Consider the following 27,176-nt stretch of genomic DNA (forward strand, 5'->3'; position numbering starts at 1 on the left):
ATTTTTTGTGCTCATGTTCGTTAAAGTTTTCAAACTTATTGTTATAATAATGCTTGATCTCATGCTGCAGTAACAAGGTTTGTTGTGAAAAAAACATAATTGTTAGATTAAAATACCTCAGTGAATCAGTCTGGTTCATGATGATTATAAAACCATCAACCATCATCAGCTGATCTCATTTCACTTTAGCTTTCTTTGCTGCTCCAAATGTGTTTAACAAACACACTGTCACAGCAGCAAAAAAAGACAATAGATATAATAAGAGTTAAGAGCCCAACTAATGGAATCATTGATCACTGTTATGGTGACTTCAAATGGAAAACAGAGTTAAACCCCTGTTAATTCTCAATAAAACATGTGTAGACGCCTGACAGAAATAAAGTCATTCTGGTTAGTGATAAGTATTTGTTAAAAATAAGCTAGCCTCTCTCGTTTATATTCTTTTGCATCTATTTATTACAAATGAGTTAGGCTAACTGATTTACATTCTGTTGAATGGATGTACTCAGATTGAGTTGGGGCTACATATATTTATTGGATGGAAATCCTGCCCACAAATTAATTGAGTTCATCCAATGAATATTTTTTTTGAGTGGAGCTATTAATAATTTTTTAGTTAAACCAATTAAATATATTTACACATATGATCTTAAATAGATTTATTTAAATAAAGCAAATTAGATTTAAATGTGTCACCTCTAAGAAGGGCTTGAATCATTTTTTTGAGTGTATCAAATAATGTTGCTTTGGTGTTATATTGTTCTCAGGAAATAACCGTTTCACATTGCTCAAATGTTGCTTGATAAGCAGCTTAAGCTTTGATATAGTGGCCAGAGAAATAACTGGTGCAAATAAGATCTGAACAATCTCCATTAACTCAATAATCACTAGAAAGTATTCATTTCCTTCACAGCTGTCTAACATGAATGTCAGGATCTTCATGATTTGCCAAGCTGATTGCTTTATTGTGTTGTCATTTGATGATGACGTGGTGACAGTAATTGTTACATGTATGTCCTGTGTTTCCCCCGTCATTGTGCAATTGGTTTAGTCCTGTGTCCTAGTTTTCCCACTCGTTGTTAGTGTTTAAAAAACGTCAAAGTATCCTCAAGTCATGTTTACCACAGGCTATATTTTACTCATAAATTTAAAACCCCATAGGAAAATCTCGAGGGAACCGGGGCATGGGGTTTTGACATCATACATGCACCACTTTATTTTGTATGAATTAAAGAATCGAGGAATCACACACGCATATCCCATTTAACTTAATTCTCACAGGAATTCCTGTGTTAAAGTCGTTAAGTCTTGTGCCATTGTCTTTGTCTGATTTTGAAATACTTTTTTTGCTTCGTCGATATTTGCAATGCTGTCTCTGTTTAAAGATCTCCTGTCTCGTTGATTTGGTTCATGGTATATCATTATTGAACAAAGACATTTTTTCAACCAGATGGAAAACTGAATATAATGGCACAACATTATAGCCATTATGGCCTTTAGAAAATGTGTTTTTGAGGAGCTGGGGTAGTGCACTATAGGCCCCTGTGGCGCGGCCTAAGCTTTTGTCATTAATGGCATTTTTTCCCCTTGCATTACTTTTACTTTTATACTTTAAGCAGTTTTGAAATCAGTACTTTTACTCGAGTAAAAAGCTTGAGTTGATAACACAAATCTTGTTATATCAAAAGCACATAAACGGTTATATTTATTGAGGAAGCTTAAGTCCTTTGAAATGGATAAATCCATATTGATAATATTTTATAGATCTTTCATTGAAACTGTTTTGGCTTTTGCTATGATCTGTTGGTTTTATGGATTAAATGTTAAAAGTAGATCCCAGCTTCAGAGCATTACTCATTTAGGGTCAAAGATTACAGGCTCTGTACAGATAGGTTTGTCTACTCTGTGTGAGAGAAATGTTCTTAGGAAGTCTTTGACCAGGGCTCTCAAGTTATGAAGGGGGGGTTTCATTGGTTGTTACGTTAAATCTTACCCAGATGCAATAGTGCTATTTTCTTGATTGGCTATTGTGTAGCTCGACTAACAACTCCACTCCAGGGGAGACGCGCTTGATTCCTGCCGGGTCTGTAGTGAGAGCGGTGCGGCCAGAGAAATTTTGGGCGCTGCGGCATATAAAATATATTATAAATTTATTATAAAGTTTTTCCGCGTGAGAAATAGCGGGAGTGCGTGGCAAAAGACAGAAATGAGTGACTGTCACGCTCAATGAGTGACACTTGAGAGCCCTGCTTTGACTATCCTGGGGTGCGTTTCCCGAAAGCATCGTTAGCCAACTATGGTCGCAAGTTGGTCGCAATTCCCATTGAACTCTATTGGTAACGACGGAACTTGCGACCATAGTTGGCTAACGATGCTTTCGGGAAACGCACCCCAGGATGATACATCTCACATCTTGTTTTCAGAATTTGAACTGCTTCCCTCGGGTTGGCGATATAGAGCGCCCAAATGGAGGACTGTTATGCTGAACTGCTGTTTCACTTCTGCATCACTTCCACTGCAAGGGGAAGAAGAACTACATGAGCTTGCAGCATTTCACAATTTCCAGTTAAATTTCTATTGTTTAGGCACAAGGTTTCACTTCGGGGTCAGTGAGGACTAGATGAATAAATAGATTATTTTTTTTAAATTTTAAGATCAGTTATTTGTGTTTTTAGTATTTAAGAGTATTAGAGGAGTATTAACTGATCCTGTGCCATCCAGTAATGTTTATGGGACTCAAAAGTTCAAATTATGATTATATTAAATTATTTAAATTTGTTTCAAAGTCAGAGTACTTCTTATTCCTTTCTTAAAGAGGTTGTTTGAATTGGTTTAGCCATAAATGTTAATGAATGCATTAACTATAAAACATGTACTAACATGTAGTTAAGGCTGCTGTTATTCATGCATGAATCCATAATGACTCCTCCTGTAGTTAAGGATTACTCTTTATTGGTTTACGATTAGTTCCTATCTACACTAATCATGAGTTGATGTTGAAGTAACTATTAATTCAGGTATTAAAACAGGATTAGTCATGTACCTTTACTGTAAAGTGTTACCCATGTATGTATATATTTATGTTCCCCTATGATGGATATACCTCTACAGTGTTTCTTATAAACTAGTTATTACATCTTTTATCTAGAAACTGAACACCATTCACTGTTAATGAGGGCAGATGAGGAGTAACAACTGAATATGCCATCATATTTTACCTCTTCACAATCTGTTATTCCTTAGAGGGCTATTATGAGTAATAAAATTGTGTGTAACTGTAAATCAATTTCCAGTAAATTAGAACCTGTTTGTGAATTTGAGAGTTTAAGAGATGTTTAGTCACATTTCAGCACAAATTCAGACTGCACAAATTTAATATAATTACAATATAAACCAGATTTCATTATTTAGAATAAATTATCTTAATCAAATTATGTTTGAAACCCGCCCTCAGTGTAACCCTTTTCAGTCGTGGCCATTTTAATATAATGAACTTTAACAAAACAAAGCTGAAATTTGATGTTATTTAATTTATAGCCCTTAAACTGATATGAAATAAGATGATATATTCATCATGATAAGGATTCAGTTTTAGTTAACCAGTAGATCTCTGTGCAGCCACAAACTTAATTTAGCAACAAATTCTTAATGAGTTTTAAAAAGTTCTTTCCAGTCATTTGTAATATGAATACTTGACTTTATTCATCAGATTGAGAATATCACAAATGCTAGTTTGTATTACAATTGCAATCACTTACATTTAGATATAAGCTAGAAGCTTTTGAAAAAATCTAAGTGGTATTGAAAGCTTTGGGAATCTGTGATTTATATTTTGAATCAATCCTTTATCTCATAATTTGAATGTTTTCCTTCTATGTGAATTTCTATTATTTTGAACAGGACTGATTTCAATGTGGCGACGTGACGTCATAAGTCTGTGCCGCTCCTGCATCTGTGATTCTGTTGAAGAAAGGTTAGTGGTTGTAATCTTTAAAAGTGTTATTTATTATACATTATAATGTATCTAATTACAGTAGTCTAATGGACATAGTTGTTATGAGTAAAGCCCATCCACATGCGAGTAACAGAAAAGCTGCGTCTCATTTCGCTCCCTATATTGTGAATCAGTTCATCATAAACACGCTGTTTGCTCTCTGGGAAATAATGAAAGAGAAACGGAGCTTTTCGAAACCGGTTCAGACTCAATTGAATCAAATGATTCAGAGTTTGTAAGCGCTCGAATCACTGAATCACGCTGACGACTCCTGCAGTTCTCCAGTGTAAATGCGACAAGAACAACAACACACACATGTGGAATGACAACTCCTACAAATCAACTGACAATGTTTTCATCACAGATCCTTTAAATATAATCTACAAATAAATACATACCACATGTAAATAACAAATGCTTTAATAATAAATGTCTGTATCTGTGCTCTTTTATTAATTTGCAGTGCTAATTTTTAGTTTTTTTAGTCTAATCAGATCATTTAAGTCCATTAACTCTCTCTCTGACTGACTCTCTTACCAGTGAACTGAACTACTGAACTAGATCTGATTGAGACGCACTCAGAGATTTAGTTTTGAGTGTTTTTAGTCTAATCAGATCATTTAAGTCCATTAACTCTCTCTGACTGACTCTCTTACCAGTGAACTGAACTACTGAACTAGATCTGATTGAGACGCTCTCAGAGATTTAGTTTAGAGTGTTTTTAGTCTAATCAGATCATTTAAGTCCATTAACTCTCTCTGACTGACTCTCTTACCAGTGAACTGAACTACTGAACTAGATCTGATTGAGACGCACTCAGAGATTTAGTTTAGAGTGTTTTTAGTCTAATCAGATCATTTAAGTCCATTAACTCTCTCTGACTGACTCTCTTACCAGTGAACTGAACTACTGAACTAGATCTGATTGAGACGCTCTCAGAGATTTAGTTTTGAGTGTTTTTAGTCTAATCAGATCATTAAAGTCCATTAACTCTCTCTGACTGACTCTCTTACCAGTGAACTGAACTACTGAACTAGATCTGATTGAGACGCTCTCAGAGATTTAGTTTTGAGTGTTTTTAGTCTAATCGGATCATTTAAGTCCATTAACTCTCTCTGACTGACTCTCTTACCAGTGAACTGAACTACTGAACTAGATCTGATTGAGACGCTCTCAGAGATTTAGTTTTGAGTGTTTTTAGTCTAATCAGATCATTTAAGTCCATTAACTCTCTCTGACTGACTCTCTTACCAGTGAACTGAACTACTGAACTAGATCTGATTGAGACGCTCTCAGATATTTAGTTTTGAGTGTTTTTCTTTCTGTTAATTATTCTCCTCTTAAACAGGACAGAGTGTCCAAACACACAGGAAAACTCCTGGTGAAGCGACTGAGATCCATGTGACACACTATTATAAAGATGGCGTTTATTAAAGAGGAGAGTGAAGACGTGAAGATTGAAGAAACATTCAGAGTCAAACATGAATATACTGAGGAACAAACAGGTTGGTTTCATTCAAGTCTTTCTTCAGTAATTCTGGTGTCATGCATCTCTATCAATATTATTTGTCTCGTGACATGTCACGCATTAGTTGAGGACAAACAATAATGAACGTACCAAAACAAAACACATATTTTTTGTAAATATACCTACGGTTATAGTTGAACACCGTCATTAGAACTCTATAACCGCCAAAACCGTGTTATTAAAATATTTTTTAATAAAAAAGACTCCGGGGGGAAATTGTATCAGCTGATGAGGGAAACGGAGGCGGAGTTAGTGGTGCTTCGGAGGCTGCTACTGCTGGAGATGATTCGGGAGAGGTCTGTGCACCCCCTCCCAAGAAGAGAAATCTTGGAGATCTCTTTAATAATTTCTGCCCCTTTGCCGATCAGAGCGCGCGCTGACACGGAGTTAACCCACTATCTACATTAGGGCTGTCCTCAGAATATCGATACACGTCAAGAACTCCAGTCGTGCTTTTGAATGTAGCCGATTCAGGGCTCGAATTTCGGCGCGGGTATTGCGCATAATTTTAATCATTCCTGTCGGTCTCCCACTTATAATGCGGGAAATTCCCACAAACATTGATTCACTTTAGCATGTAGGTTGTATTAGTAAATTAATCCACACAGATTATAAAATCAAATCAGTCATTTTAAAACTTTCTGTAAAACGCAATTTCACAAACAGTGCGAGTGTTCAGCGGTGCTGAGTCTTCTCTCTCTCTCGTCTTTGCAGAATGTAAGCATCAAGCGCTGCAGCTGGCGATACTACACTCTCGCGTTTAGGAGTCGGGGCTGTTGTGGGTTTCAATCTTTCTGAAAAATAACTTCGCAGAGATCTTTGATGCCAGAAATAATTAGACTTTATTTTCGAACGCCGTCCCGTTCCATAGAACGGCGCTCTAACGCTCTCTGGCCCTCTGGCCTTCCAGTGCGCTCCCGAGTATATTTTGGTTCAGAGTTATATACATACATATTCTTCCAAAGAAGGTAACACATCCTATAGATAGTTTTGGGTAAAGGTCTTTTACCATGTGACTTCTCAGAATAGAATTTTCTGCAGCAAACAACATTCCATTCAAGGTCTTTCACATACACAGAGGAAATCCAAAGTCACAGACAGAAGAAATAATTGTGTCCAAATATATAGCAAAATTACTTGTTTTCTAAATAATAAAATCTTCTACAGGGCATGATGGAATATTTACTTGCACAATTGGGCCAGCATTGCATCGTAACTAACGTTTATCATTTGCACATCTTTTTAAGTCTTTCCAGTTTAAACACTCAAGCGATTTTAAACTATTCAGTACTCGCGCGCTCTCAGAGATTTTTTTCTCTGCGTGCTTAAAGTCCCTGTAGAGTCAAAATGAAGTATGTGTTCTGAGTTTGTCATATCACAGAAAAATGTGTTATTAGACACCCAGCCAAATTTGAATGATAAAAAAAGCCGGCAAGTACATAAAATAAGCTATCAATATCTTGAAAAAATGAGCAGTAGTCTCTGCTTTCAAACGCTGGGGGCGTGTCCACTGGCTGCGCTGAAACCACGCCCACTCGCGGGAAAGCTGTCGTCGCCACAATCAACTGTCACCGATACAGCCGGAATGGATGCTCCTAGCAGCTTATTAGGTTAATTATAACATAAGCGCACAAGGCAACTTACACTCATTGGTGGGCACGCACTGCCGATGATGACACCAGTTGTCGGCGCGACGGGAGGATGAAGGTTATCAGCGAAAGTTTATAAAACTATCCCGTGTAAAATGATCACTACAGAGGCGGGTGTTTGCGGTGATCCTCAGCTCTCCATCAAGGTGGCTCTTCACAAAATTAATCCACCTCTTCTTGATGTGATCGTATTTAGGAAATTTAAATAAGGACACCGATCTGTTTTGTATGTGATCGCATCCAGGTAGTACGCATTTCCGTGACGAAGACATAGCTAACTAGCAAACTGTAGGCTGTAGTAACTAATAATACTGACAGTAACTCGCGATTGAGCGGCAAACTGATGCGAATGTGCTCTACTTATATTGTTAGGGGAGCGGCCAGCCTCGGGCACTCCAGTGCGTCATCAGGTAGGGGCGTGTCCAGGAGCTCAGGCACTCCAGTGCGTCATCAGGTAGGGGCTGGGCCAGGAGCTCAGGGGCTCCAGTGCGTCATCAAGTAAGGGCGTGTCCAGGAGATCAGGGGCTCCAGTGCGTCATCAGGTAGGGGCGGGGCCAGGAGCTCAGGCACTCCAGTGCGTCATCAGGTAGGGGCGGGGCCAGGAGCTCAGGGACTCCAGTGCGTCATCAGGTAGGGGCGTGTCCAGGAGCTCAGGCACTCCAGTGCGTCATCAGGTAGGGGCGGGGCCAGGAGCTCAGGCACTCCAGTGCGTCATCAGGTAGGGGCGGGGCCAGGAGCTCAGGGGCTCCAGTGCGTCATCAAGTAGGGGCGTGTCCAGGAGCTCAGGCACTCCAGTGCGTCATCAGGTAGGGGCGTGTCCAGGAGCTCAGGCACTCCAGTGCGTCATCAGGTAGGGGCGGGGCCAGGAGCTCAGGCACTCCAGTGCGTCATCAGGTAGGGGCGTGTCCAGGAGCTCAGGCACTCCAGTGCGTCATCAGGTAGGGGCGTGTCCAGGAGCTCAGGCACTCCAGTGCGTCATTAGGTAGGGGCGTGTCCAGGAGCTCAGGCACTCCAGTGCGTCATCAGGTAGGGGCGGGGCCAGGAGCTCAGGCACTCCAGTGCGTCATCAGGTAGGGGCGGGGCCAGGAGCTCAGGGGCTCCAGTGCGTCATCAAGTAAGGGCGTGTCCAGGAGCTCAGGCACTCCAGTGCGTCATCAGGTAGGGGCGGGGCCAGGAGCTCAGGCACTCCAGTGCGTCATCAGGTAGGGGCGGGGCCAGGAGCTCAGGGACTCCAGTGCGTCATCAGGTAGGGGCGGGGCCAGGAGCTCAGGCACTCCAGTGCGTCATCGAGTACCCTTTTAGCCCCGCCCAAAAAATCCGTAAAATATCAATGGTGAAAAACTGTTTAACGGTCTAACTCCACAATTCAGTACTTCACAGTTCACAGTCTTTGTAATGTGTTTTAGCAATACATTTCTAACATTTATAATGTGTTTAGAATTTTTTTTTAAATTGCCTTTACAGGGACTTTAAATAGAGTAAAGCTGCATCACAAACAGCTCGCGAGTAACAAAAGTTATTTTTCGTGGATTATATCGGTTTTACAGACAAAAACAAGTAGTTCCGGGCAACGACGGCGGTTATGTTACGAACCGTCACATTTGACTCACGTCATAACCGTCATCACCAATTCTGAAACCGGCACACCCCTAATCAAACACAAAATCTACTTCTGAATTAAAAACACTGAAAATCATTCATTTATATCACTTTATTATGCAACAGTATCTAACAAATACACTATTTTGCTAAACAAATCGTGAAATGTGAGTGATCAGTTTTACTACATACTGATTAAAACATCTTTACTCCTCGAAATAATAATCTTCAAAAGGAAATAAGACTGAAAAATGTCTCGGTTACGTATGTAACCAGGGAACGGATACGTACGTTGACATGCCAACGTATTGGGATCGCGTCAGAGAACCCTAATCATGTTTGAGTGTAAACACAATGAGCCAATGCATATTGGCGTCCAAGATTTGCATCTATATGTAGAGAGAGCATGAGCCACCCATGAACGCAGTCTCAGCATGTCTATGCCCAAAACATGTGAGACAGTGATCAAGGATAGGAAAGGACCGCATACAGAAACGCACGGGTGGAATGACGTCTTTGGAAAGAAGCAGTCACACCGTGTTGCACTGGCAGGGAATGATGCAGGAGCTACAGCTCTGCTCTCTCTATATATATAACAGCGATCTCTTATGCCGAGTTCACACTGCACGAGTTTTAAAGTAGTCAGGTCACTGTTGTTTTCACACTGCATGACTATCTGTGGTATCATTCAGTTGCTGGTGTGTGTGTTCACACTGCACGATGGATGGGTGACAGGAGGTTTCACACTGCATGAGTTTACAAGAGAAAGAATCGCAGACAACTTCTACGTTTCCCAACCAAACACACGCGAGAACTGATAAAAAAATAATGCAAGATCACGTGTGCGTGAGACCCAAATTTTTATTAAAAATGATAGCCTGCAAGAAGCTTGCAATACAAATTGTCTGTGCGCTAATTTGCAGCGATAAGGAGGGGGAAAAACAGGTTATGCAGGAGGTAATGTTTGGGAGATGAGAGCAAGGTGTGTGTTTCTGCAAAGAGAGTTGGGGGTAAATAAATAATTTTGTAATGTGCTGCTGTTGCTGCTGATCAAGCAAATTATTGTTTTATTTCTGTTTGATATAATTGTAAATATATCGCTTAAAATACTGATATTCTGGTCTATAACTCCTCCTGCTGTTCTGTATCTTGCTCTCTCATTGGCTGTAGGTCATCGCTGATGTAGTTTTCAGTCAGAACACATTCACATCGCAGGATCGCCGACAGGTCCAGATATTTAGCATGTCAAATATTTCACAGGGCAGGATTTTCAAATCTCTCAGATCGCGTCTTTGATAATTCACACTGCGGTATTTTCGCTCGCGTGAACGAACACCAATTGGCTTGTGATTTCGGGCGTTTGTCGCGATCTCGCAAAACCTGTCGGCGAGCGAAAATCTGGCCTAAAATCGCTCAGTGTGAACTCGCATTAGAAGATGTCCTCATCGTACCAATGCTGTGGGGCAGAGCGCGAAATGCAAATCTTGCACGCCAATCTGCATTAGCTCGTTCTGTTAACACTCGAAGATGATCGGGGCTCTCTAACGCGATCCCAATACGTAGAACGTGACAGACTGAAAGGGAACTGAGAAAGAAATGAAGTACATGCTTTTTTATGTTTACATTTTCGTGTGATGCACATGGAAGCTGCATGTCTATTGTGCTGCCTTGTGTATATTTGTCTATTTAGACTATTGGACTATTGTAATTCCCCATTAACTGCCTCCAAAATTTGCAAAATGCTGCAGGAAGGCTCTTAACTAACATCAAGATAAGGTAGTATATAACACCTTTTTATCTCCTTAGTAGCTTGCAGTGAAATACAAGATCCATTATATGATTTAATTGCTTGTTTTTAAAGAAAGGTTTGATCACACTCCTTTGTACTTAAAAGATGTGTTACATACTTATCACATCAACTTGTGAACCAGATATGTCTAATTCAGTGGTTCTCAACCATGTTTCTGGAGGACTGTACAATTTGCATTTCTCCTTTGTCTGACACTCCCATTTCAGGTCTGGGAGCAGGGGTGGAAAACTTGGGTCCTGGAGTACCTCTGTCCTGCAGAGTTTACCTCCAACCCTGAAAAAAATAGCTTTCTAGTAATACTGAAGCCCTTCATTAGCTTGTCCAGATCAAGTCAAGTCATTCAGGCTTATTTGATAACTAAAGGTGTGTGTGAAACAAATATAAAAATAAAATACTACATAGAATTCACTGTATAAATTATACATTGATTCTAGGGCTGCACGATTTGGGGAAAATGTCATATTGCGATTATTGAGGTCAATATTGCCATTGCGATATAATAAACAAATGGTTTCATGAGTCAACTTGCTTGGTTCTAAAGCAAAATGCACACACAGATTAGTGATAATTCTGAAATGTGTATTTCTCAACTCAAACTAGCAACAACTAAATGATTGATAACACCTATAATGATCAATAAGCCATTGATGTCTGGATAAAAATTACCCCCCTCCCCATTTTAAACATTAATTATAGCCATCCAACATTACAGTGATTCTGTCATTACAATTGAAATCTATCAATTTTTTTAAACATTTTTTAGGCTTCAAAAAATATAACAGCTTTTAATTTAAGTGAACCTCAAACAATCCTCACATAAACCCATAATAAATGTCATATTTACCTTTTCCCTTCCTGTGTAACAGTTTGGACATATACAGAAATTAAAGGGGTGGTAAAACACGTTTTTTCGAAGGCTTGATTGTGTTTGTGGGGTGCACTGTAACATGTGTTCATGCTTCGTTTTTTAAAAATTGCATTATTTTTAATATATTTTACCTTTATTCTACACTGCTCTTAGCCTGGTCCCTCCAGACTCTCATACATTTCATTTGTACATCGAGTCTGGCACCGCTCCATTGACAAGCGTTAACTTCCTTGTAGGCGGGTACTCTATTGAGTCACTCTGGATCTGCCATAACCACTCGCTAACGTTTGGTCGTGACGTATGCCTAGCGTTCGCCTTAGCCAACTCATTCACCACTAACGGAGCGAGCTGGAAAATCAAACATTTCCCGAACCCCGTGGGGAGGAGGGCCACAACATCATGGCCACCAACAAAACTAAGCAAAGATTGTTCTTCCTCCGGCTTTAACTTCTTGATATTCGGCAGTGTTGCCACAACGGACCGAATGGCTTCGCTCGCATCTTTCTCCGCTGCCATTACTGAACTACAACTCAAAATAACGCACAACATAAACGTCATCGTTCTCAGCCACTCCCTCTGTTCGCTGATTGGCCCGGTAAAAAATTGATTGGAGAAAACCAAAGACTACAGCAAAATCCCAGACCTAGTACTGAAGGAAAATGAAAATTGAGCGGAAGTACGTAGGAGGGTGGAGCCAGGCTACACTGCTCTGCCTCTCCTTGTAAAAACGGTCTGATGTTTTCCAGGTTCTATGAAGCCAGTCCCTCAAAAATACGCAATGGGCTCAGATTGGTTAGTTTTTTTACGGTGTGTGCTTTAACCTTACACCTTTAACCTTATTATTTATGATTTTATGATATTTATTTATGATATTATTTTTTATTATCCTCAGGTTAGGTAGAGTAAGTCAAATCTGACCTAAATCATAAGCATTCAAATAGTACTTACAACTTGTTCAGAAGACTTCTCTGTGGTTTAGTTCTTGCTCAAGGTTTATTAACAACAATACTGGTAGACAATTGCTTGCAATTAGTATAATAGTTATTTATTAATATTCCAAAAATAAAAGTAAAACCAAAAATAGCAAATTTACAATATAAAGCAAGGTCTAAATCAAAGGTACAATCAGCTGGGTTTCTGGCGTCGAGAGATACCGCTAAATCAGTATCTGCCTGTTCAGCCTTCTCATCAGTCTTTTATACTCAAACAGTTCACTGCCGAAGTCAAACTCTCTTCTGTTGTCATCAACTGGAGAGCTGCCAAGTCTTCCATGACTCTTTTAAGATGTTTCCGACGTAGTCTGCCAGCTCTCTTCTTGGCTCTTTTTCTCTTTGTCCTCCGTTTCTTCGTCTGTAAAATATACCTTATCTACAGCATTACATTTTCTTAAAAGCAATTCTTATCTAATACATACATGCTCTCTACTCTAAGTTACTTAATATAAATATCTACTACTTTTATAAGGTTAAGTATACATGCATAGTGTGGCGAGGGACGGCCGAGGGACGTGAGAGAACGGCGCGAGGCCGGTGGTGCGATTGCTAATGAGCAACACCGGTGAAGCACACCGGTCTCGCATCTCTCACGGAGGAGCGGAAGCACAAAGGAGGAGCGACGACGTTGATGATCGAGAGAGGAACAGGCCTGTGTTTTAGTTGTGTTTGGTTTTTGAATTTGTATTTTATTTTAGCCAGCAGTCGTCCGCGAGGGGCTGCTGGCATTTATATTTATTTTTGGGTAAGCCAGCAGTCGTCCGCGAGGGGCTGCTGGCGGTATTTTGGTTTTTTTATTTTTTATTTGAAATAAAGTTTGTTTGAATGTTCGCCGGTTCCCGCCTCCTTCTTCCCTGAACATTGCTACACTGGTGCCGAAGCCCGGGAAGAGGGAGGAACGCGCTGTCAGAGAGTCCTCGCCGTTGTGGGGAATCCGCGGTGCCATCGAGCATGGTGCGCGTGTCGCCGCCGCTCGCCGTGGGCCGGAGCTTGCTGCCATCCGCCGGGCAGGGGAGGAGCAGGGAGTGGGGGACTCGCGGCCATGGACGCTCGAGGCGGTGCGCTGGAGTGAGTTGCCGGTGGGACAGTCGAGCTCGCTGCCGGCCGCCTGGGAGTTGGAGGGGCGGCTGCCGTCCGGGAGGGAGCGGGGGAGTTGCCGCCGCTCGCCGTGGGCCGGAGCCTGCTGCCGTTCACCAGGAAAAGGGGAGGAGCAGGGAGTGGGGGACTCGCGGCCATGGACGCTCGAGGCGGTGCGCTGGAGTGAGTTGCCGGTGGGACAGTCGAGCTCGCTGCCGGCCGCCTGGGAGTTGGAGGGGCGGCTGCCGTCCGGGAGGGAGCGGGGGAGTCGCCGCCGCTCGCCGTGGGCCGGAGGCTGCTGCCGTCCACCAGGAAAAGGGGAGGAGCAGAGAGCGGGGGACTCCTACCGTCTGCCCTAGAGCCCAAGGAGCCGTCGCCGTCCACCGGGCGGCGGAGGAGCGTCGAGCCGTCCACCGAGGGCTACCCAGCGTCACCGCCAGGCACCGCGGAGGAGATCGCCCAGCTGGTGGGGGACCAGATGGCAGCGCGTTGTGGGAACCGGACCAAGTTGTTGTTTTTTTTCTCCTCTCTCCCCTCTCTCGATCTGTCGCTCTTCATGCTTCCGTCTCCGTTTCCCTCGGCTTGTCGGTCCATACCCCCCAGGGATTGTGATTCGCTAACCGCCTAGAGCACGTTTTTCGGAAACGTCACGTCCCTTACCTTTACCAGTAGTTTGTGCTTTGGTGTATTATAAACAGTGGCGTCAATAAAACCAATCGGACCCAGAGAATGTTAGTGAAGATGATTGAGCAGAACCTGTTCAAGAACGGCTGTTAAACGACGTTTCAGAAAGGTTAGTTTTTTGTTGTTGTTGTTTTTGTCTCATTACTTTTTAGATACGCTGTTATTTAATTGTACTAATTATTATAGTATTACAAAAAATAAGCTTCATAAACAAGAATTTCATATAATCGTTCTAACAAATTATACCACCGTTCTCAAAGAGATTTTTTTGAGTAAAGACTGCGGATCTATAGTGATCGTTACTGACTGTGTGGCACGGTTACTTTTATATTTTTAGAACGATTGTAGCGAAATATCTGTCGCCAGAACTATTAATCCAAAACGAACACTAAAAATTGGCTCTACTAACGTTACAGTAGCCAAATCAAACACAGAACCATGTTTAGCATGCCTGTAGATAAGCAATCATGTAGATAATACATAAAAGCTCTAATCAAAGAATAATTTACACTAATTCCAAGTTCGCTGTAGAGATCAAACAGTTTGTAACGTTAGGTGTTTGTCGGATAACGTTAAGGTTGAATGAGCTTTTAACAAACTGGTTTGCAGAGCCAAACAGCGTTGTCATTTGTTTACTTCCTTGCTACAACGTAACAATACGAACTATTACAGGAAAACACATCGACGAAAAATATATCATACTTACAGGTTGTGGCCTGTAAACAACAGCTTCTGTTCTCAAAGTTGGAATTGCTCCATCTTTCAGGACAAGCCGTTGTGCGAATCCTGCATTGAACTCGCGAAGATTGTGGAAGCTTTCCTCCGTAAAATGTGCAGCACAGAGAGCGAGATTTCAGTAATAATTATGAGGGACTGAGTTAAAAATAAATTTTACTCCCCCGACCCTAGGAAGGCTGAACAAAGTGGACCTGCACTCCGGATGAAAATAACAGCATTTCAACGGCACTGCGGCAACAATACTCCAGCCTATACCACAACAACTCTTCTCCAAAGCAATATAAAATGGCCTCGCCTTCTTATTTAGTATTCTCGGAGGAGGGGTTTATGTAAATATTGGGGTTAGTGATGTCAGCAACCCTGGAGGAATGTCGTGTACTCCCTACCGGCCGTTTGCTGTAGTCCTTAGAAATTGTTTTTTTTAAAGCAAATATCTCCCTTTGCTTTGAACCTTGAATGCTCTAACTTTGCAGATGCATGAGGTTTTAAAGCACATGCAAATAATGAATTTTTGTGAATTGCAGTGTCCCGGGAGTGTAACTCTACCTTTGCGTTAACAAGTGATGTGAATGTACGTCGTTTTGTACAGTATGTTGAGACGGAGGTGCCAGAACTACAACTGATAGAATGCAATGTAGCACGATACTGCGCTATTTCTTCAAAAGCAGATAGTGGAGACATTTTAATCGTCCACGATCAAAAAATCGTAAAATTGCACACCCCTATTCTGGATCAATAAGTTGTAGAGGTTTAAGGCCTTGCTGGAAGAACTGCCAAGAGAGCATTGCAATAGTTCTGTCTGGATAGAAAAGAAGTCGCTCTGATAGGAAAGGTCTAATTTTCCAAATGTTGTATAAGGCAAATCTGCAGTACTGGGCAGTTCTAGGAATTTGGTCTGTGAAGTTTAACTGATTATCAGTCACAACTCCAAAGTTTCCGCTTGTCTTGAATGGAGTTATGGTAGACAAACCTAGCAGTTTTGATGAAGTGTCTGTCTTTGCAAGGTTGAGTTGAAGGTGGTGGTCCTTCATCCAGCAAGATATGTCTGTCAGGCAGGCTGAGTTGCGAGCAGCCACCGTCAGATCATCTTATTGGAATGAGAGGTAGAGTTGTGTGTCATCAGCAAAGCAGTAATGGAAAATCCATGTTTCTGAATGACAGATCCTAGTGATGTCATGTAGAAGAAGAGAAGTGGTCCCAGCACTGAGCCCTGAGGCACCCCGGTAACTAGATGTTACAACCCCTCCAAGTCACCAACCTGAGAGGTAAGACTTGTAACATTGGAGTGCGGTTCATGAGATGCCCTTCATCATGAGGGTTGACAGGAGGTTCTGGCGGTCAACTTTGTCAAAATCAGCAGACGGATCCAGCAAGATGAGAACTGGTGATTTAGAGGTTGTTCTTGCTAGTCTCAGAGCTTTAATGAGAGCAGGGTTGCTTTTGAAACCAGACTGGTTGTTGTCCTGGAGGTTGTTCTGTGTGAGAAAGGTAGAGACTTGGTTGAATACAACTCATCTTATCAGTGAATGGATAAAGGCATTCCTGTCTGTAGTTTTCTAAAAGTGGATTTAGAGTGGGTTCCTTAAGCAGTGGGGTTATCCGAACCTGCTCAAATGCTGAGGGAAAGGTAACAGTGTGAAGAGAGGAGTTGATAATGTGAGTGAGTGCAGGTACAACTGAAGAAGAAATGGCTTGAAGTAGATAAGTGGGGATATGATCAAGCTGACAGGTGGTAGGGTTATTGGAAAAGATGAGTTTTGAAACTTCTGCCTCCAATTGTGTAGAGAGAAACCGGGGAGAATATATGTTTGCTGTTAAGATTTGAAGAGATACAAATTTGCAGCTGAATGTTGTCCTCCTTGTTTGCCCCCCCCCCTCCCCCCTCCCCCCCTCCATCAACTCTTAATAGCTGATGACTTATGCCATATACTTAAAATGACAAACAACTCCAGAAAGGCTACAAAACATCCCAACTGATTGGCCGCAGAAGAGCCTACAAAAACATTATTTTAGAATGTATGCACAATTAATTGACAAATAAAAGTAACAGTTTAACAATTTTAAGTGATAACACTTTTCTCAGTAGAATCTTGTTTAGGATGTGGAGGAAGAAGTCATTTATCTTAGAAGGAAAGCTTACTTTGACCCGGGAGAACATATCAGAGATGTCACCTCAACCCAGAGGTGCCAGATTTGTGCCTGTTGTATATCAATAATTTGGTAACACTTTATTTTAAGGTTTAGTTCCCCTAATTGACTAGTTGTTTATTAGCATGCATATTACAAGGATATTGGCTGTTTATTAGTACTTATAAAGCACATATTAATGCTTTATTCTGCATAACCTTATTCTATATCACTTAATCCTAGCCAATACCTAAACTTAAATGCTACAAAACTACCTCACTAACTATGAATAAGCAGTAAATGAGGAGTTTAATGAGGCAACATTTGTTAATAGTGAAAAGTGTTCCCCATACTAAAGTGTAACCAATCATTTTTAATATAGTATTTGTGCTGTATAAATTTGTACAAATAAATAGACTTGGTTTGTTTTGGTTTTGTATTGTAAAAACCCACTTCAATCCTTTCTGAACATTTGTTGACCTGTTTTGTTAAACCCTGGGACCTGCTGTATATTTTTGACCACCCACAGCAAATGTAAAGCCGTCTGATTCCACTAGATGCGTGTGGGAACCACAGGATCCCAATCCAGTGTTCTACTGTGGGATTTTATAAGGGCTTAGATAACTGCCTGCTTGAAAGTATCATAATGGATGTATCATAAAGAAATCAAAGAATTAGCAATACTGACAAGAGGTTCTGAGATTACAGGTTAGTTAGCTTTTTTAGTTGTTAAGTGGGTATATATTCTAGCATATATGTTGTTGTATTTTATGTTTTACATGTCTAAATGTTTTTATGTCTGTTGTTTTGTGCCATTAAACTGGTGTTAACTTGTTTTTGTTTCTTTTTACCCTAGACCTGTTGACTCTGAAAGAGGAGAGTCAAGAACTGAATGAAATGGAAGAGAAAAATCGTAATGAGAAATGTCATGATTTCATGATTGGTGACTCACAGACTCAAAAAACAAAAACTAGAAACCTTAAAGTCCACATGAAAATTCACACTGGAGGGAGTCCTTTGACCTGCCAACAGTGTGGAAAGAGTTTCAGTCGAAAAGACAGCCTTAAAGCCCACTTGAAAATCCACGCAGGAGAGAAACCATACATATGCCCTCAGTGTGGAAAGAGATTTACAGAGAAAAAAAACCTTCAAGTCCACTTAAAAGTTCACACTGGAGAGAAGCCTCACACCTGCCAACAGTGCGGAAAGAGTTTCAGTCGAAAAGAAAGCCTTAAAGTCCACATAAGAGTTCACACTGGAGAGATGCCTTACTCCTGTCAACAGTGTGGAAAAAGTTTCAGTCGAAAAGAAAGCCTTAAACTCCACATGAGAGTTCACACTGGAGAGACGACTTACTCCTGTCAACAGTGTGGAATGGGTTTCAATCGAAAAGAAAACCTTAACGGCCACTTGAAAATCCACGCTGGAGAGAAGCCGTTCATATGCACTCAGTGTGGAAAGGGATTTACACAGAAAAAAACTCTTAATGCCCACACGAGAGTTCACACTGGAGAGAAGTCTTACTCCTGTCAACAGTGTGGAAACAGTTTCCGTCGAAAAGGAACCCTTATAGTCCACATGAGAGTTCACACTGGAGAGAAGCCTTACACCTGCAAACTGTGTGCGAAGAGATTCACACGAAAAGAAAGTTTTAAGACTCACATGACAATTCGCACTGGACAGAAGCTGTTTGTTTGTGGTCAGTGTGGAAAGAGTTTCAGATATAAAGATAAGCTTAATCATCATATGAGGATTCACTCAGGAGGGAACTGTTTTACATGTCTTCAGTGTGAAAAGAGTTTCACAAACAGGAATCACCTTAAGAATCATGTAAAAATCCATATAGGAGAGAAGCCTTTCATGTGCCTTCACTGTGGAAAGAGTTTAACAAAGAAAGTAAACCTTGAGAATCACATGAGAGTTCACACTGGAGAGAAGCCTTACAAGTGTCTCCAGTGTGAGAAGAGTTTCACGTATCACTCAAACCTGAATCGGCATTTGCAAACTCATTCTGAAAAGAAATAATTGTTTCCCTCTGTGACGAGTTTTAGAAAAGGAGCAATTTCAGCAATCATCTGTGCATTCACTCTGGAAAAAGTCAATTCAATTGTGATCAATGTAATAAAAACATCACACTTACAAATACATATGAAAAGTCATGTAAATGTGAGACCGTTTGTGTTCTTTAAGGAATACGGCAATAGAAAATGCCACTTTCTCACCGCAGCTGAATGTGGGCTTCATCTGATTGTCCGCCTTCATGACCACGTATTTTATTTGGATTAATTTTCTTTTATTTATATCATTCACTTCTTTACCTTGACACTTTTTATTTTCTTTTGTGCATATTTACTGCAGTGGCCACATGTGACCATCATCTTTGCAATAATTTCAAATATTAAAGGGGTCAAATGATGTGATTTCTTGTTTTCCTTTTTCTTTATTGTGTTATGTAGCTGTTAGTGCGTGTATAAGATCTGCAGATTTACAAAGCTCAAAGTCTCAAACCCAAATAGATATTCTTTGTAAAGTTAAGGCTCAGCCATGCCTTCCTAAAACGCTTCATTCAAACACGCCCACACAAATCTACGTCAGTGTATTATTTATTATGAATTTCTTAAATAACCAAATTTTAACAACATAAGGGCAGATCATTTGAGCGCTGCTGATGATGCTGTGAAGTGATACTCGAGGGATCAAGTATTCCATGTATAAAAAAGCTTTAATAGGCTATATGCACACGGAGTTGATGACGTACTTCCGCTAAAATCTCAGCCAGCTAAGCCAATTCCGTTACCGCTGAGGTGATTGTTTACCAAGCAATAACGATAGCGATAACAATATGTCTAGTAAGAAAACGCAGTACAGCTGAGCATTGTTGTGTGCCTCTGTGTCAAGCCTTGAGTAAGTACAAAGTACTTATTTTCACACATTTCCATCTGTAACCTGGGTGAATTTGAGCAATTAAACATAGTGTAAGTAGAGTACTTACTATGTATTATGTTTAATGTAATTCACGAAACTTGATATATATATATATATATATATATATTGACTGTTTCTTTAAAATTCAGTTTTGTTATTTTGTTTGGTTGAAATGTACTTGCTGGAAAATGTGGTTTTTACAAGCAAGTTTGATAATTTCTTTTGTTATTTGATAAATAAAGGACTGGTCTGCTGCAGCCAAACTGTTGTAGCCTAACAAAAATGAGGCCCTCTACTGGTCACATCTCAGTTCCTGGAGGTGGCCAACCAGAATGCCTATTACCGCCGCGGTGGTTTTGGCAAAAATAAGTCATTTCAAAGTCATTCGCGAAATGACCGCCAGGTGGCGCTAAGGGATATTGCGCAAAACAGCAGCAATTGCCACATTTTGAAGTGGGGTTAATGTCAATTAACAGTAAGGATGAAATACTACAACTATGGTAAAAAGAATAGAAATTTTTTTTAGGACAGAAAAATGGAATGAAAAGTTAAGAATAGAGACGACAACAATAGCCTATATTTCATATTGTAGGCCTATGTGGGCGACATAAGCCTATTCCCCGGGGGAGCAGCGTGATAACAAAAAAACAAAAACAAATTAATAACAGAAATAACAAATAAAAATAAATTAGGTGCAATGAAGCTGATTATTTTTACTATAATATTGAGGATTTTTTTTATTTATTTTTTTTAATTTTTTTTATTGCATGAACATCAATAACATAACATGAACAAAAAAAAAAAAAAAAACATAAAAATGCCAGGGTTAAAGATACACAAATATACAATACAAAAATTGAATGAAGCAAAACTAAATAGACCAAACAAACAATAAAAGACTTTGACATTTCACAAAATCTGAAAAGTATTCCACAAATACATGGTTTTAACAGCTTTTTTGTTTGTACTATCCTTAATGGAAGCCATATAATTTTCTAATTCTTTCAATAGTACAAAAAAAAAAGGTTTCTGATTAGTAAATTTACACCGATGAATATGAAACTTAACTAAAATAATCAAAAGATTAATAATATACGCTTCCTTTTCCATACTCTTTTCATATTGTAAAAAACCAAATATTACATGTTCGTATAGCAAAAGAAAATTACATCCCAATTTGTTATTTATAAATTTAGAAACTTCCCACCACAACCTTTTGGTGTATTGACAGTGCCAAAAAATATGAGGTACAGTTTCTGGTTGCAAAAAACAAAATGAACAATTTACATCTATGTCTTTGTTAAATTTGGATAGAAAATGCTTAGCAGGGTAAAATTTATGCAGTATCTTAAATGAAATTTCCTTGACCTTATTTGTAATAATATATTTATTAGGTAACAACCAGACCTTATTCCAATTAATATTTCCAATAAACCTTGACCAATAGGAAATCACATATGGTTTACTGACTAGCTCTTTTTGAAAAAAGGAACGTATAGCCTTATTATTTTTGCTTGTCGAAAAACAAACTTTACCACAAATCGTATCAGCTAGATGCAATAAAGACATACTTTTAGAGTATGAAATACCTCTACATAAAGAGACAACACCCGAAGAAATAGCACCAATTACAGAGGCAAATTCTTTAGGGGAAACAGGGAAGTTGAAGTATGAAAGAAACTCATCATAAGTCATTAAATACCCCTGATAATTCAACAACTGTCCAACCACAAAAATGCCCTCATCAAACCAAGTTTTCAAAAATATACTCTTATGTTTGTACAAAATATTACCATTATTCCAGATGTAATAATGATGTGGAGAAAAATTGTGCTTGTAAATTAACTTCCAAGCCAAAAGTGCTTGCCTATGAAAAGCTGACAGTTTAACTGGAAGTTTCTCGATTTTGTAATCACACATAAGCAAAAATGGAAGACCACCAAGTTTGTCAAAAACCGATTTAGAAATTATATTCCACACAGAATCAGTGTTTTTTAAAAAATATTTCAACCAGTTAATTTTGAAAGTATTATTTAAAATAGAAAAATCTAAATAATCAAGCCCACCATTTTTATATGAATTAACAATTACAGACTTTCTAATATAGTGTATACGATTTTTCCACAGAAAATTCAGCATAATTTGATCGATTATCTTATTTATTTTATTATCCGAATGTATTGAGGAAGCTACATAAGTAAGCCTAGAAATACCTTCCGCTTTAGCCAGCAGAACACGCCCTTTGAGAGACAAGTCCCTCTGCAACCAAATATTAAACCTATTCTTTACTTTTCTAATCACCGGGTCGAAATTTTGTGAGATTCTCTCCTGCTCATTTTTAGTAATAACCAAACCCAAATAAGTCTTTGTAAGAAGACTTTATAAGTCAAAATAAGAGAGTTTTTTATTTTTTTATGCTCACTGAATTTAGAAGTATATAATTTAGAGTAATAATCATAGCAAAATCTAGAAATTGTGTCAACATTATCTGTAATAGAGCCATTAATATTCATTTTAGAAACAGAATTTAGTTTAGCCCTCGACTTTTCAAGATTAAAAAAATAAGCAGACATCTGCTCTCCATGCTCTAACCATTTTTGCCTTGATCGAACAAAAGCACCTTGTGCTCGCATTTTGTACATATTATCAAGCTCATTTTGCAGCTCTGTTAGACGCAGTCTCTGTCCTTCTACCAGGTCCACCGCAGAAATGTTAGAAATAGCTAAGATTTCACCAACAACTTTCTCTTCCATAAGACGTTGTGATTTAACTAATATGCTACTAGACTTCCTCAAATATTTTCCAATTTCACATTTTAATAATTCCCAATTATGACTGAACAACCCTTCCTTTTTAGCTTTAATCCAATAGTAATTAATGAGTTTTTCCAATTCCTCAACAACATCAATGGCACCTGGAAGCTTATCACTTTCGCTGGGAAGAATAGCTCGACAAATCTTGATGACTTCTAGACGAATATTTTCATCAGCTGCCTCTGGAATGCCTATGATCTTCAGATTGCGCCGTCTCATGTAGGTTTCTAGATCATCCATTCTTCTCTCCATTTTGTTAACTGGCTGTTCAATTTGATCCACGCGCCGCTCCAAGCACACCACCTTTGCTGTGACAGTTTTTAAATCCGACGACACAGCATCCACTTTTTCTCTCAGGTCGGATATCTTTTGCTCGATCGCGTCAGAGCGGCAGTTAATCAGTTGCGTTATGTTCGCCAGCTGAGAGGAAATATCAACACTCGAATTATCACTGGCCTTTTTTTTCGCAGTCGCAGGCAGAGCTGGGAATTCCTCTTCTGCAGGGCTAAATGAATCCTCTTCGCTCATGCTGACAACATAATCATGCCCACTGCTAGTCACTGAGATTGTGCTTGTGCTAGCAGCACTAGCATTACCCTTTTCCTTTTCAGAACACGCCGAAAGCCCTCGTTTACGAACCATGGTGAAGCAAAAAGAAGTTTTTACAACTCAATAAAGAACCAAAACATCTAATTACTGCTTATAAGCAACATTTATAGGACAACTTGGTGCAAGCACTCAAAATTGCGACCGTTCAGGCTGCCATCTTGGTCACGCCCCCTCCACCATCTGTATGTATCGCCTATATTGAGGAATGACTGAGACGAATGAAGAGCGCTTCTCGCTCATGTGAGCGAACACGCACCAGAGAAACGAACGTTTGGGCAATTGTCAGTGAGTGAATTCATGGCCGAGTGGTAGAAATTACGTTTCGATCATTTAGATGTCACGGGTTCAAGTCCCGAACAAACATGGACAACTGTAAATTTTATATTAGCCTATTAATGCATTTTATAGCCAATTATTAATTATATATAGCCTATATATATTTTTTGGATTCCCCATAGCCTACATAGAGTTTTAAAAAACATGGTTTTAAGCAAGGTTACTTAGGCTACTTCACCAATAGACCATATAAAATAAAGATATGCAACAGGCACGCACGTTTAAACGACAGACAATAAAATCCAAACCAGCGTTTCAGTTACGTTCATGGTTCCAGTGGCCTTAATGCATGCAAGGCTTTTCAAAATGTCACGAAGCGTTTTGAGATTATTTTGAATGAAATATTGAAGTTTATAATTAAGTGTTTTGGCACACCACACAATGCATTGTTCTAAAGTCGGGTTTTATTCTGGCATGTTGAGTTAGTGTTCGACAAACGCGGCGGCAAGCGTTCATTTGGATTTATTTTTCACATAACAGCTAAAATAACTTAATAGGCTACTCCGTAATTTTTTGGTCATACAGATAAGAGTAGAGTAGCCTACATCGTTCAAAACTGTAAACTTTTATTCATATTAGGCTAACGACCAAAGTTTATCTGTCATCTCTGTCTCCGGGAACTGCGCGTCACAAAAATGAACCGAAAATGCACTTGCCTCAGCTCAGTCACGATAAGAAATTGGCTATGTCTAAAGCCTTTAAATGTCTAACATGTGTTTGAAGATTATATTTAGTTTTGCTTGGAAAAAGCTGGCCCAAACCGTTTTATTTCTTCAATTATTGACATAATGAAATATTTACTAATAAACCCTCTATGACAGAAATATCACTACATGTAGCTTAAATTATGTAATTCCTTCATTATCAACACTTTGAAAGCCTAATGCTAATGCCTAGAATAGCGATTTAAGTGTGAATTGCAACTTGGAGGGACAGTTCAGTGCTTTATCGTGTGTGCAGGACAATAGGTGTTAATGTTCCTCTTTCATATGGAGAGTGTCGGATAGCCAGCCTGATGAGCAAAGGCAAAATTATTTTAAGGATAATCTCTGTCCAAATGTAGGCCCCATATCTTATTAAATTATAAATATTGTAGTTTATTTATTGTATTTAAATTTTTTTCACACAAAATTTAAATTTAAGTGTTCAATCAATTGTTTCAACTGGTTTTGTAGAGTTTTAGAATGTTTGAGCAGTGTGTGTGATTGTCAACAATCTGGCATTATCTAAACATGAACTGTTGACGCGTTCATGCCAAAAAACGAATGGGAGTGATCAGAATATACAGAGCTCTTTAATTCGCAATCAACCTCGTTTTATTGTAAGGTGAATTCAACAAGGCATGCTGTGTCTTTGAAGCAACAAAGGCTAAATAATTTGTTACAGTTTTTTTCGTGATTTGTATGGATGACACGTGTTGGGGAATCTCCTGTTTTGGGGAATCTCCTCCGTCTCATGTACAAGTTCAAATGATGTAATGCCAAGTAGAAAACTAGGTCATAGAAAAACTACGTCACAGGGCATGTAAGGACAGAGCATATGAGGACAAGGATTTGAGAATGGAAAAGTACCCAAAAACACTGGTAGGAGAGATGCAGGTGTTGGGAAGCGCTGGAAGAGAAACATATTATATACAATGTAAGATGTTCCACCAATAGGAGAAGGTTTAGGGGAGATGTTTTTAATGGTGGCGAGAATACGAGTAAGAAAACAGATAATAATACAGATGTCCATTGTGTAATACAGATGCCCATTGTGTAAAAATACATTAATTCAGATGCTCATTGGGTACCAACGATACGGAAAGGGTATAAGACTTGAAGGTCGACCACTGTAAAATTAGATGAATCAGCTGAACATCTCACTTTGTTGAATTGCTCGATAAAGTTACTTTTTCTGTGACCTGGAACTTCGACTCTGAAAGATTTTCTTTGAAACCTGAATTAGAGAACTTTGAAATCTGCAGACCAGAACCAGAGCCCTTAAAGCTGCCACAACATAATTGGCGAGGTCCAGCCAGGAGCATCTTGAGGCCAGGAGGTCGCTGCGGTGTGGGGGCTGACAGCGGCATTCACAAAACAAAAAAGACGTTGAAAATAAAGTAAGCAGCTTTTGCTTATAATTTGTTTTGTGATTGCCTCTAGAAAGCTGACTATTTTTAATTATAAACCTCATTGCAAAAGAACCTAGGAACAAGTAAGAAATAAATTAAAGATAAATTAGAGAGAAGAGAAAGTCGAATTTCCAGGTTCAGAGAAGCTTCTAATTGTTTGTCTGTCTTAAAGAACGCGATGGATTGTAGGGCGATAGAAGGTCCATTAAATACAGAGGAGCTAAACCATTTAGGGCTTTATAGGTCAGTAGTAATACTTCGTAATTGATACGGAACTTAATAGGTAACCAGTGTAGAGATGATAAAATTGGTGTTATATGATCATATTTTCTTGACCTAGTAAGAACTCTAGCAGCTGCATTTTGCACTAACTGTAGCTTGTTTATTGAGGATGCAGGACAGCCAGCTAATAAAGCATTACAGTAATCTAGTCTCGAGGTCATGAATGCATGAACTAACTTTTCTGCATCAGAAACAGATAGCATGTTACGTAGCTTAGCAATGTTTCTAAGGTGGAAAAAGGCTGTTCTTGTAACATATGAAATATGATTTTCGAAAGACAAGTTGCGGTCTAGTATAACACCCAGGTCTTTTACTGTAGTGGATAAAGTAACAGGGCATCCTTCTAAATTAAGGTTGTATTGTACAAGGTTTTGTGGGTAGTTTGTTGGACCAATAAGTAATACCTCCGTTTTATCTGAATTTAATAGCAGGAAATTACTGGTCGTGATGAGATATATAATTGAGTGTCATCAGCATAACAGTGGAAATTAATTCCATGTTTTCTTATAATATTACCAAGTGGCAGCATATATATTGAGAATAGCAGAGGGCCTAACACCGATCCTTGTGGCACTCCATAGTCTACTGACGTTATCTTCGATTTTCCCCATTTAAACAGACAAAATGATAACGGTCTGATAAGTACGATCTAAACCAGCTTAATGCCTGTCCCTGAACACCAGTGTAGTTTTGTAGTCGATCCAAGAGTATTTTATGATCGATAGTGTCGAACGCAGCGCTAAGATCGAGTAGAACTAGTATTGAGATACAGCCTTGGTCAGAAGCTAAAAGTAAATCATTTGTAATTTTAACTAGCGCAGTTTCTGTGCTATGATGCGGTCTGAATCCTGACTGAAATTTTTCATAGATATAATTTTCTTGCAAGAAAGAGCACAATTGAGCGGACACAACTTTTTCTAGTATTTTAGACATAAATGGAAGATTTGAGATGGGTCTGTAATTTGCTAAGTTATTTGGGTCTAATTGCGGTTTCTTAATGAGAGGTTTTATTACTGCCAGCTTGAATATTTT

General features: G+C 39.4%; 1 protein-coding gene and 1 pseudogene across 3 annotated transcripts in view; one reads left to right on the forward strand and one right to left on the reverse strand.

Annotated features, from left to right (window-relative positions):
- The window catches only part of LOC143718563 (uncharacterized), a 185,629-nt pseudogene that overhangs the window by 64,294 nt on the left and 94,159 nt on the right, over positions 1 to 27,176 (reverse strand). The gene's annotated exons all lie outside the window — the stretch shown is intronic.
- On the forward strand, positions 3,927 to 19,470 carry LOC143718339 (uncharacterized). 2 transcript variants are annotated; one of them, XM_077209422.1, is made up of 3 exons: positions 3,927 to 3,973; positions 5,343 to 5,499; positions 17,923 to 19,470. In XM_077209422.1, exons 2-3 carry the CDS (start codon positions 5,415 to 5,417, stop codon positions 19,089 to 19,091), a joined length of 1,254 nt encoding a protein of 417 aa, XP_077065537.1. In that variant the 5' UTR covers positions 3,927 to 3,973; positions 5,343 to 5,414; the 3' UTR covers positions 19,092 to 19,470. The 2 variants fall into 2 exon arrangements, with proteins under 2 accessions (XP_077065537.1, XP_077065538.1); XM_077209423.1 differs by lacking the exon at positions 3,927 to 3,973 and adding an exon at positions 16,101 to 16,204 and having other exon boundaries at positions 5,420 to 5,499.

This window comes from Siphateles boraxobius, unplaced genomic scaffold (assembly GCF_051911475.1).
Source record: "Siphateles boraxobius isolate OS27281-9 unplaced genomic scaffold, OSU_SipBor_1 61, whole genome shotgun sequence".
Lineage (NCBI taxonomy): Eukaryota > Metazoa > Chordata > Actinopteri > Cypriniformes > Leuciscidae > Siphateles > Siphateles boraxobius.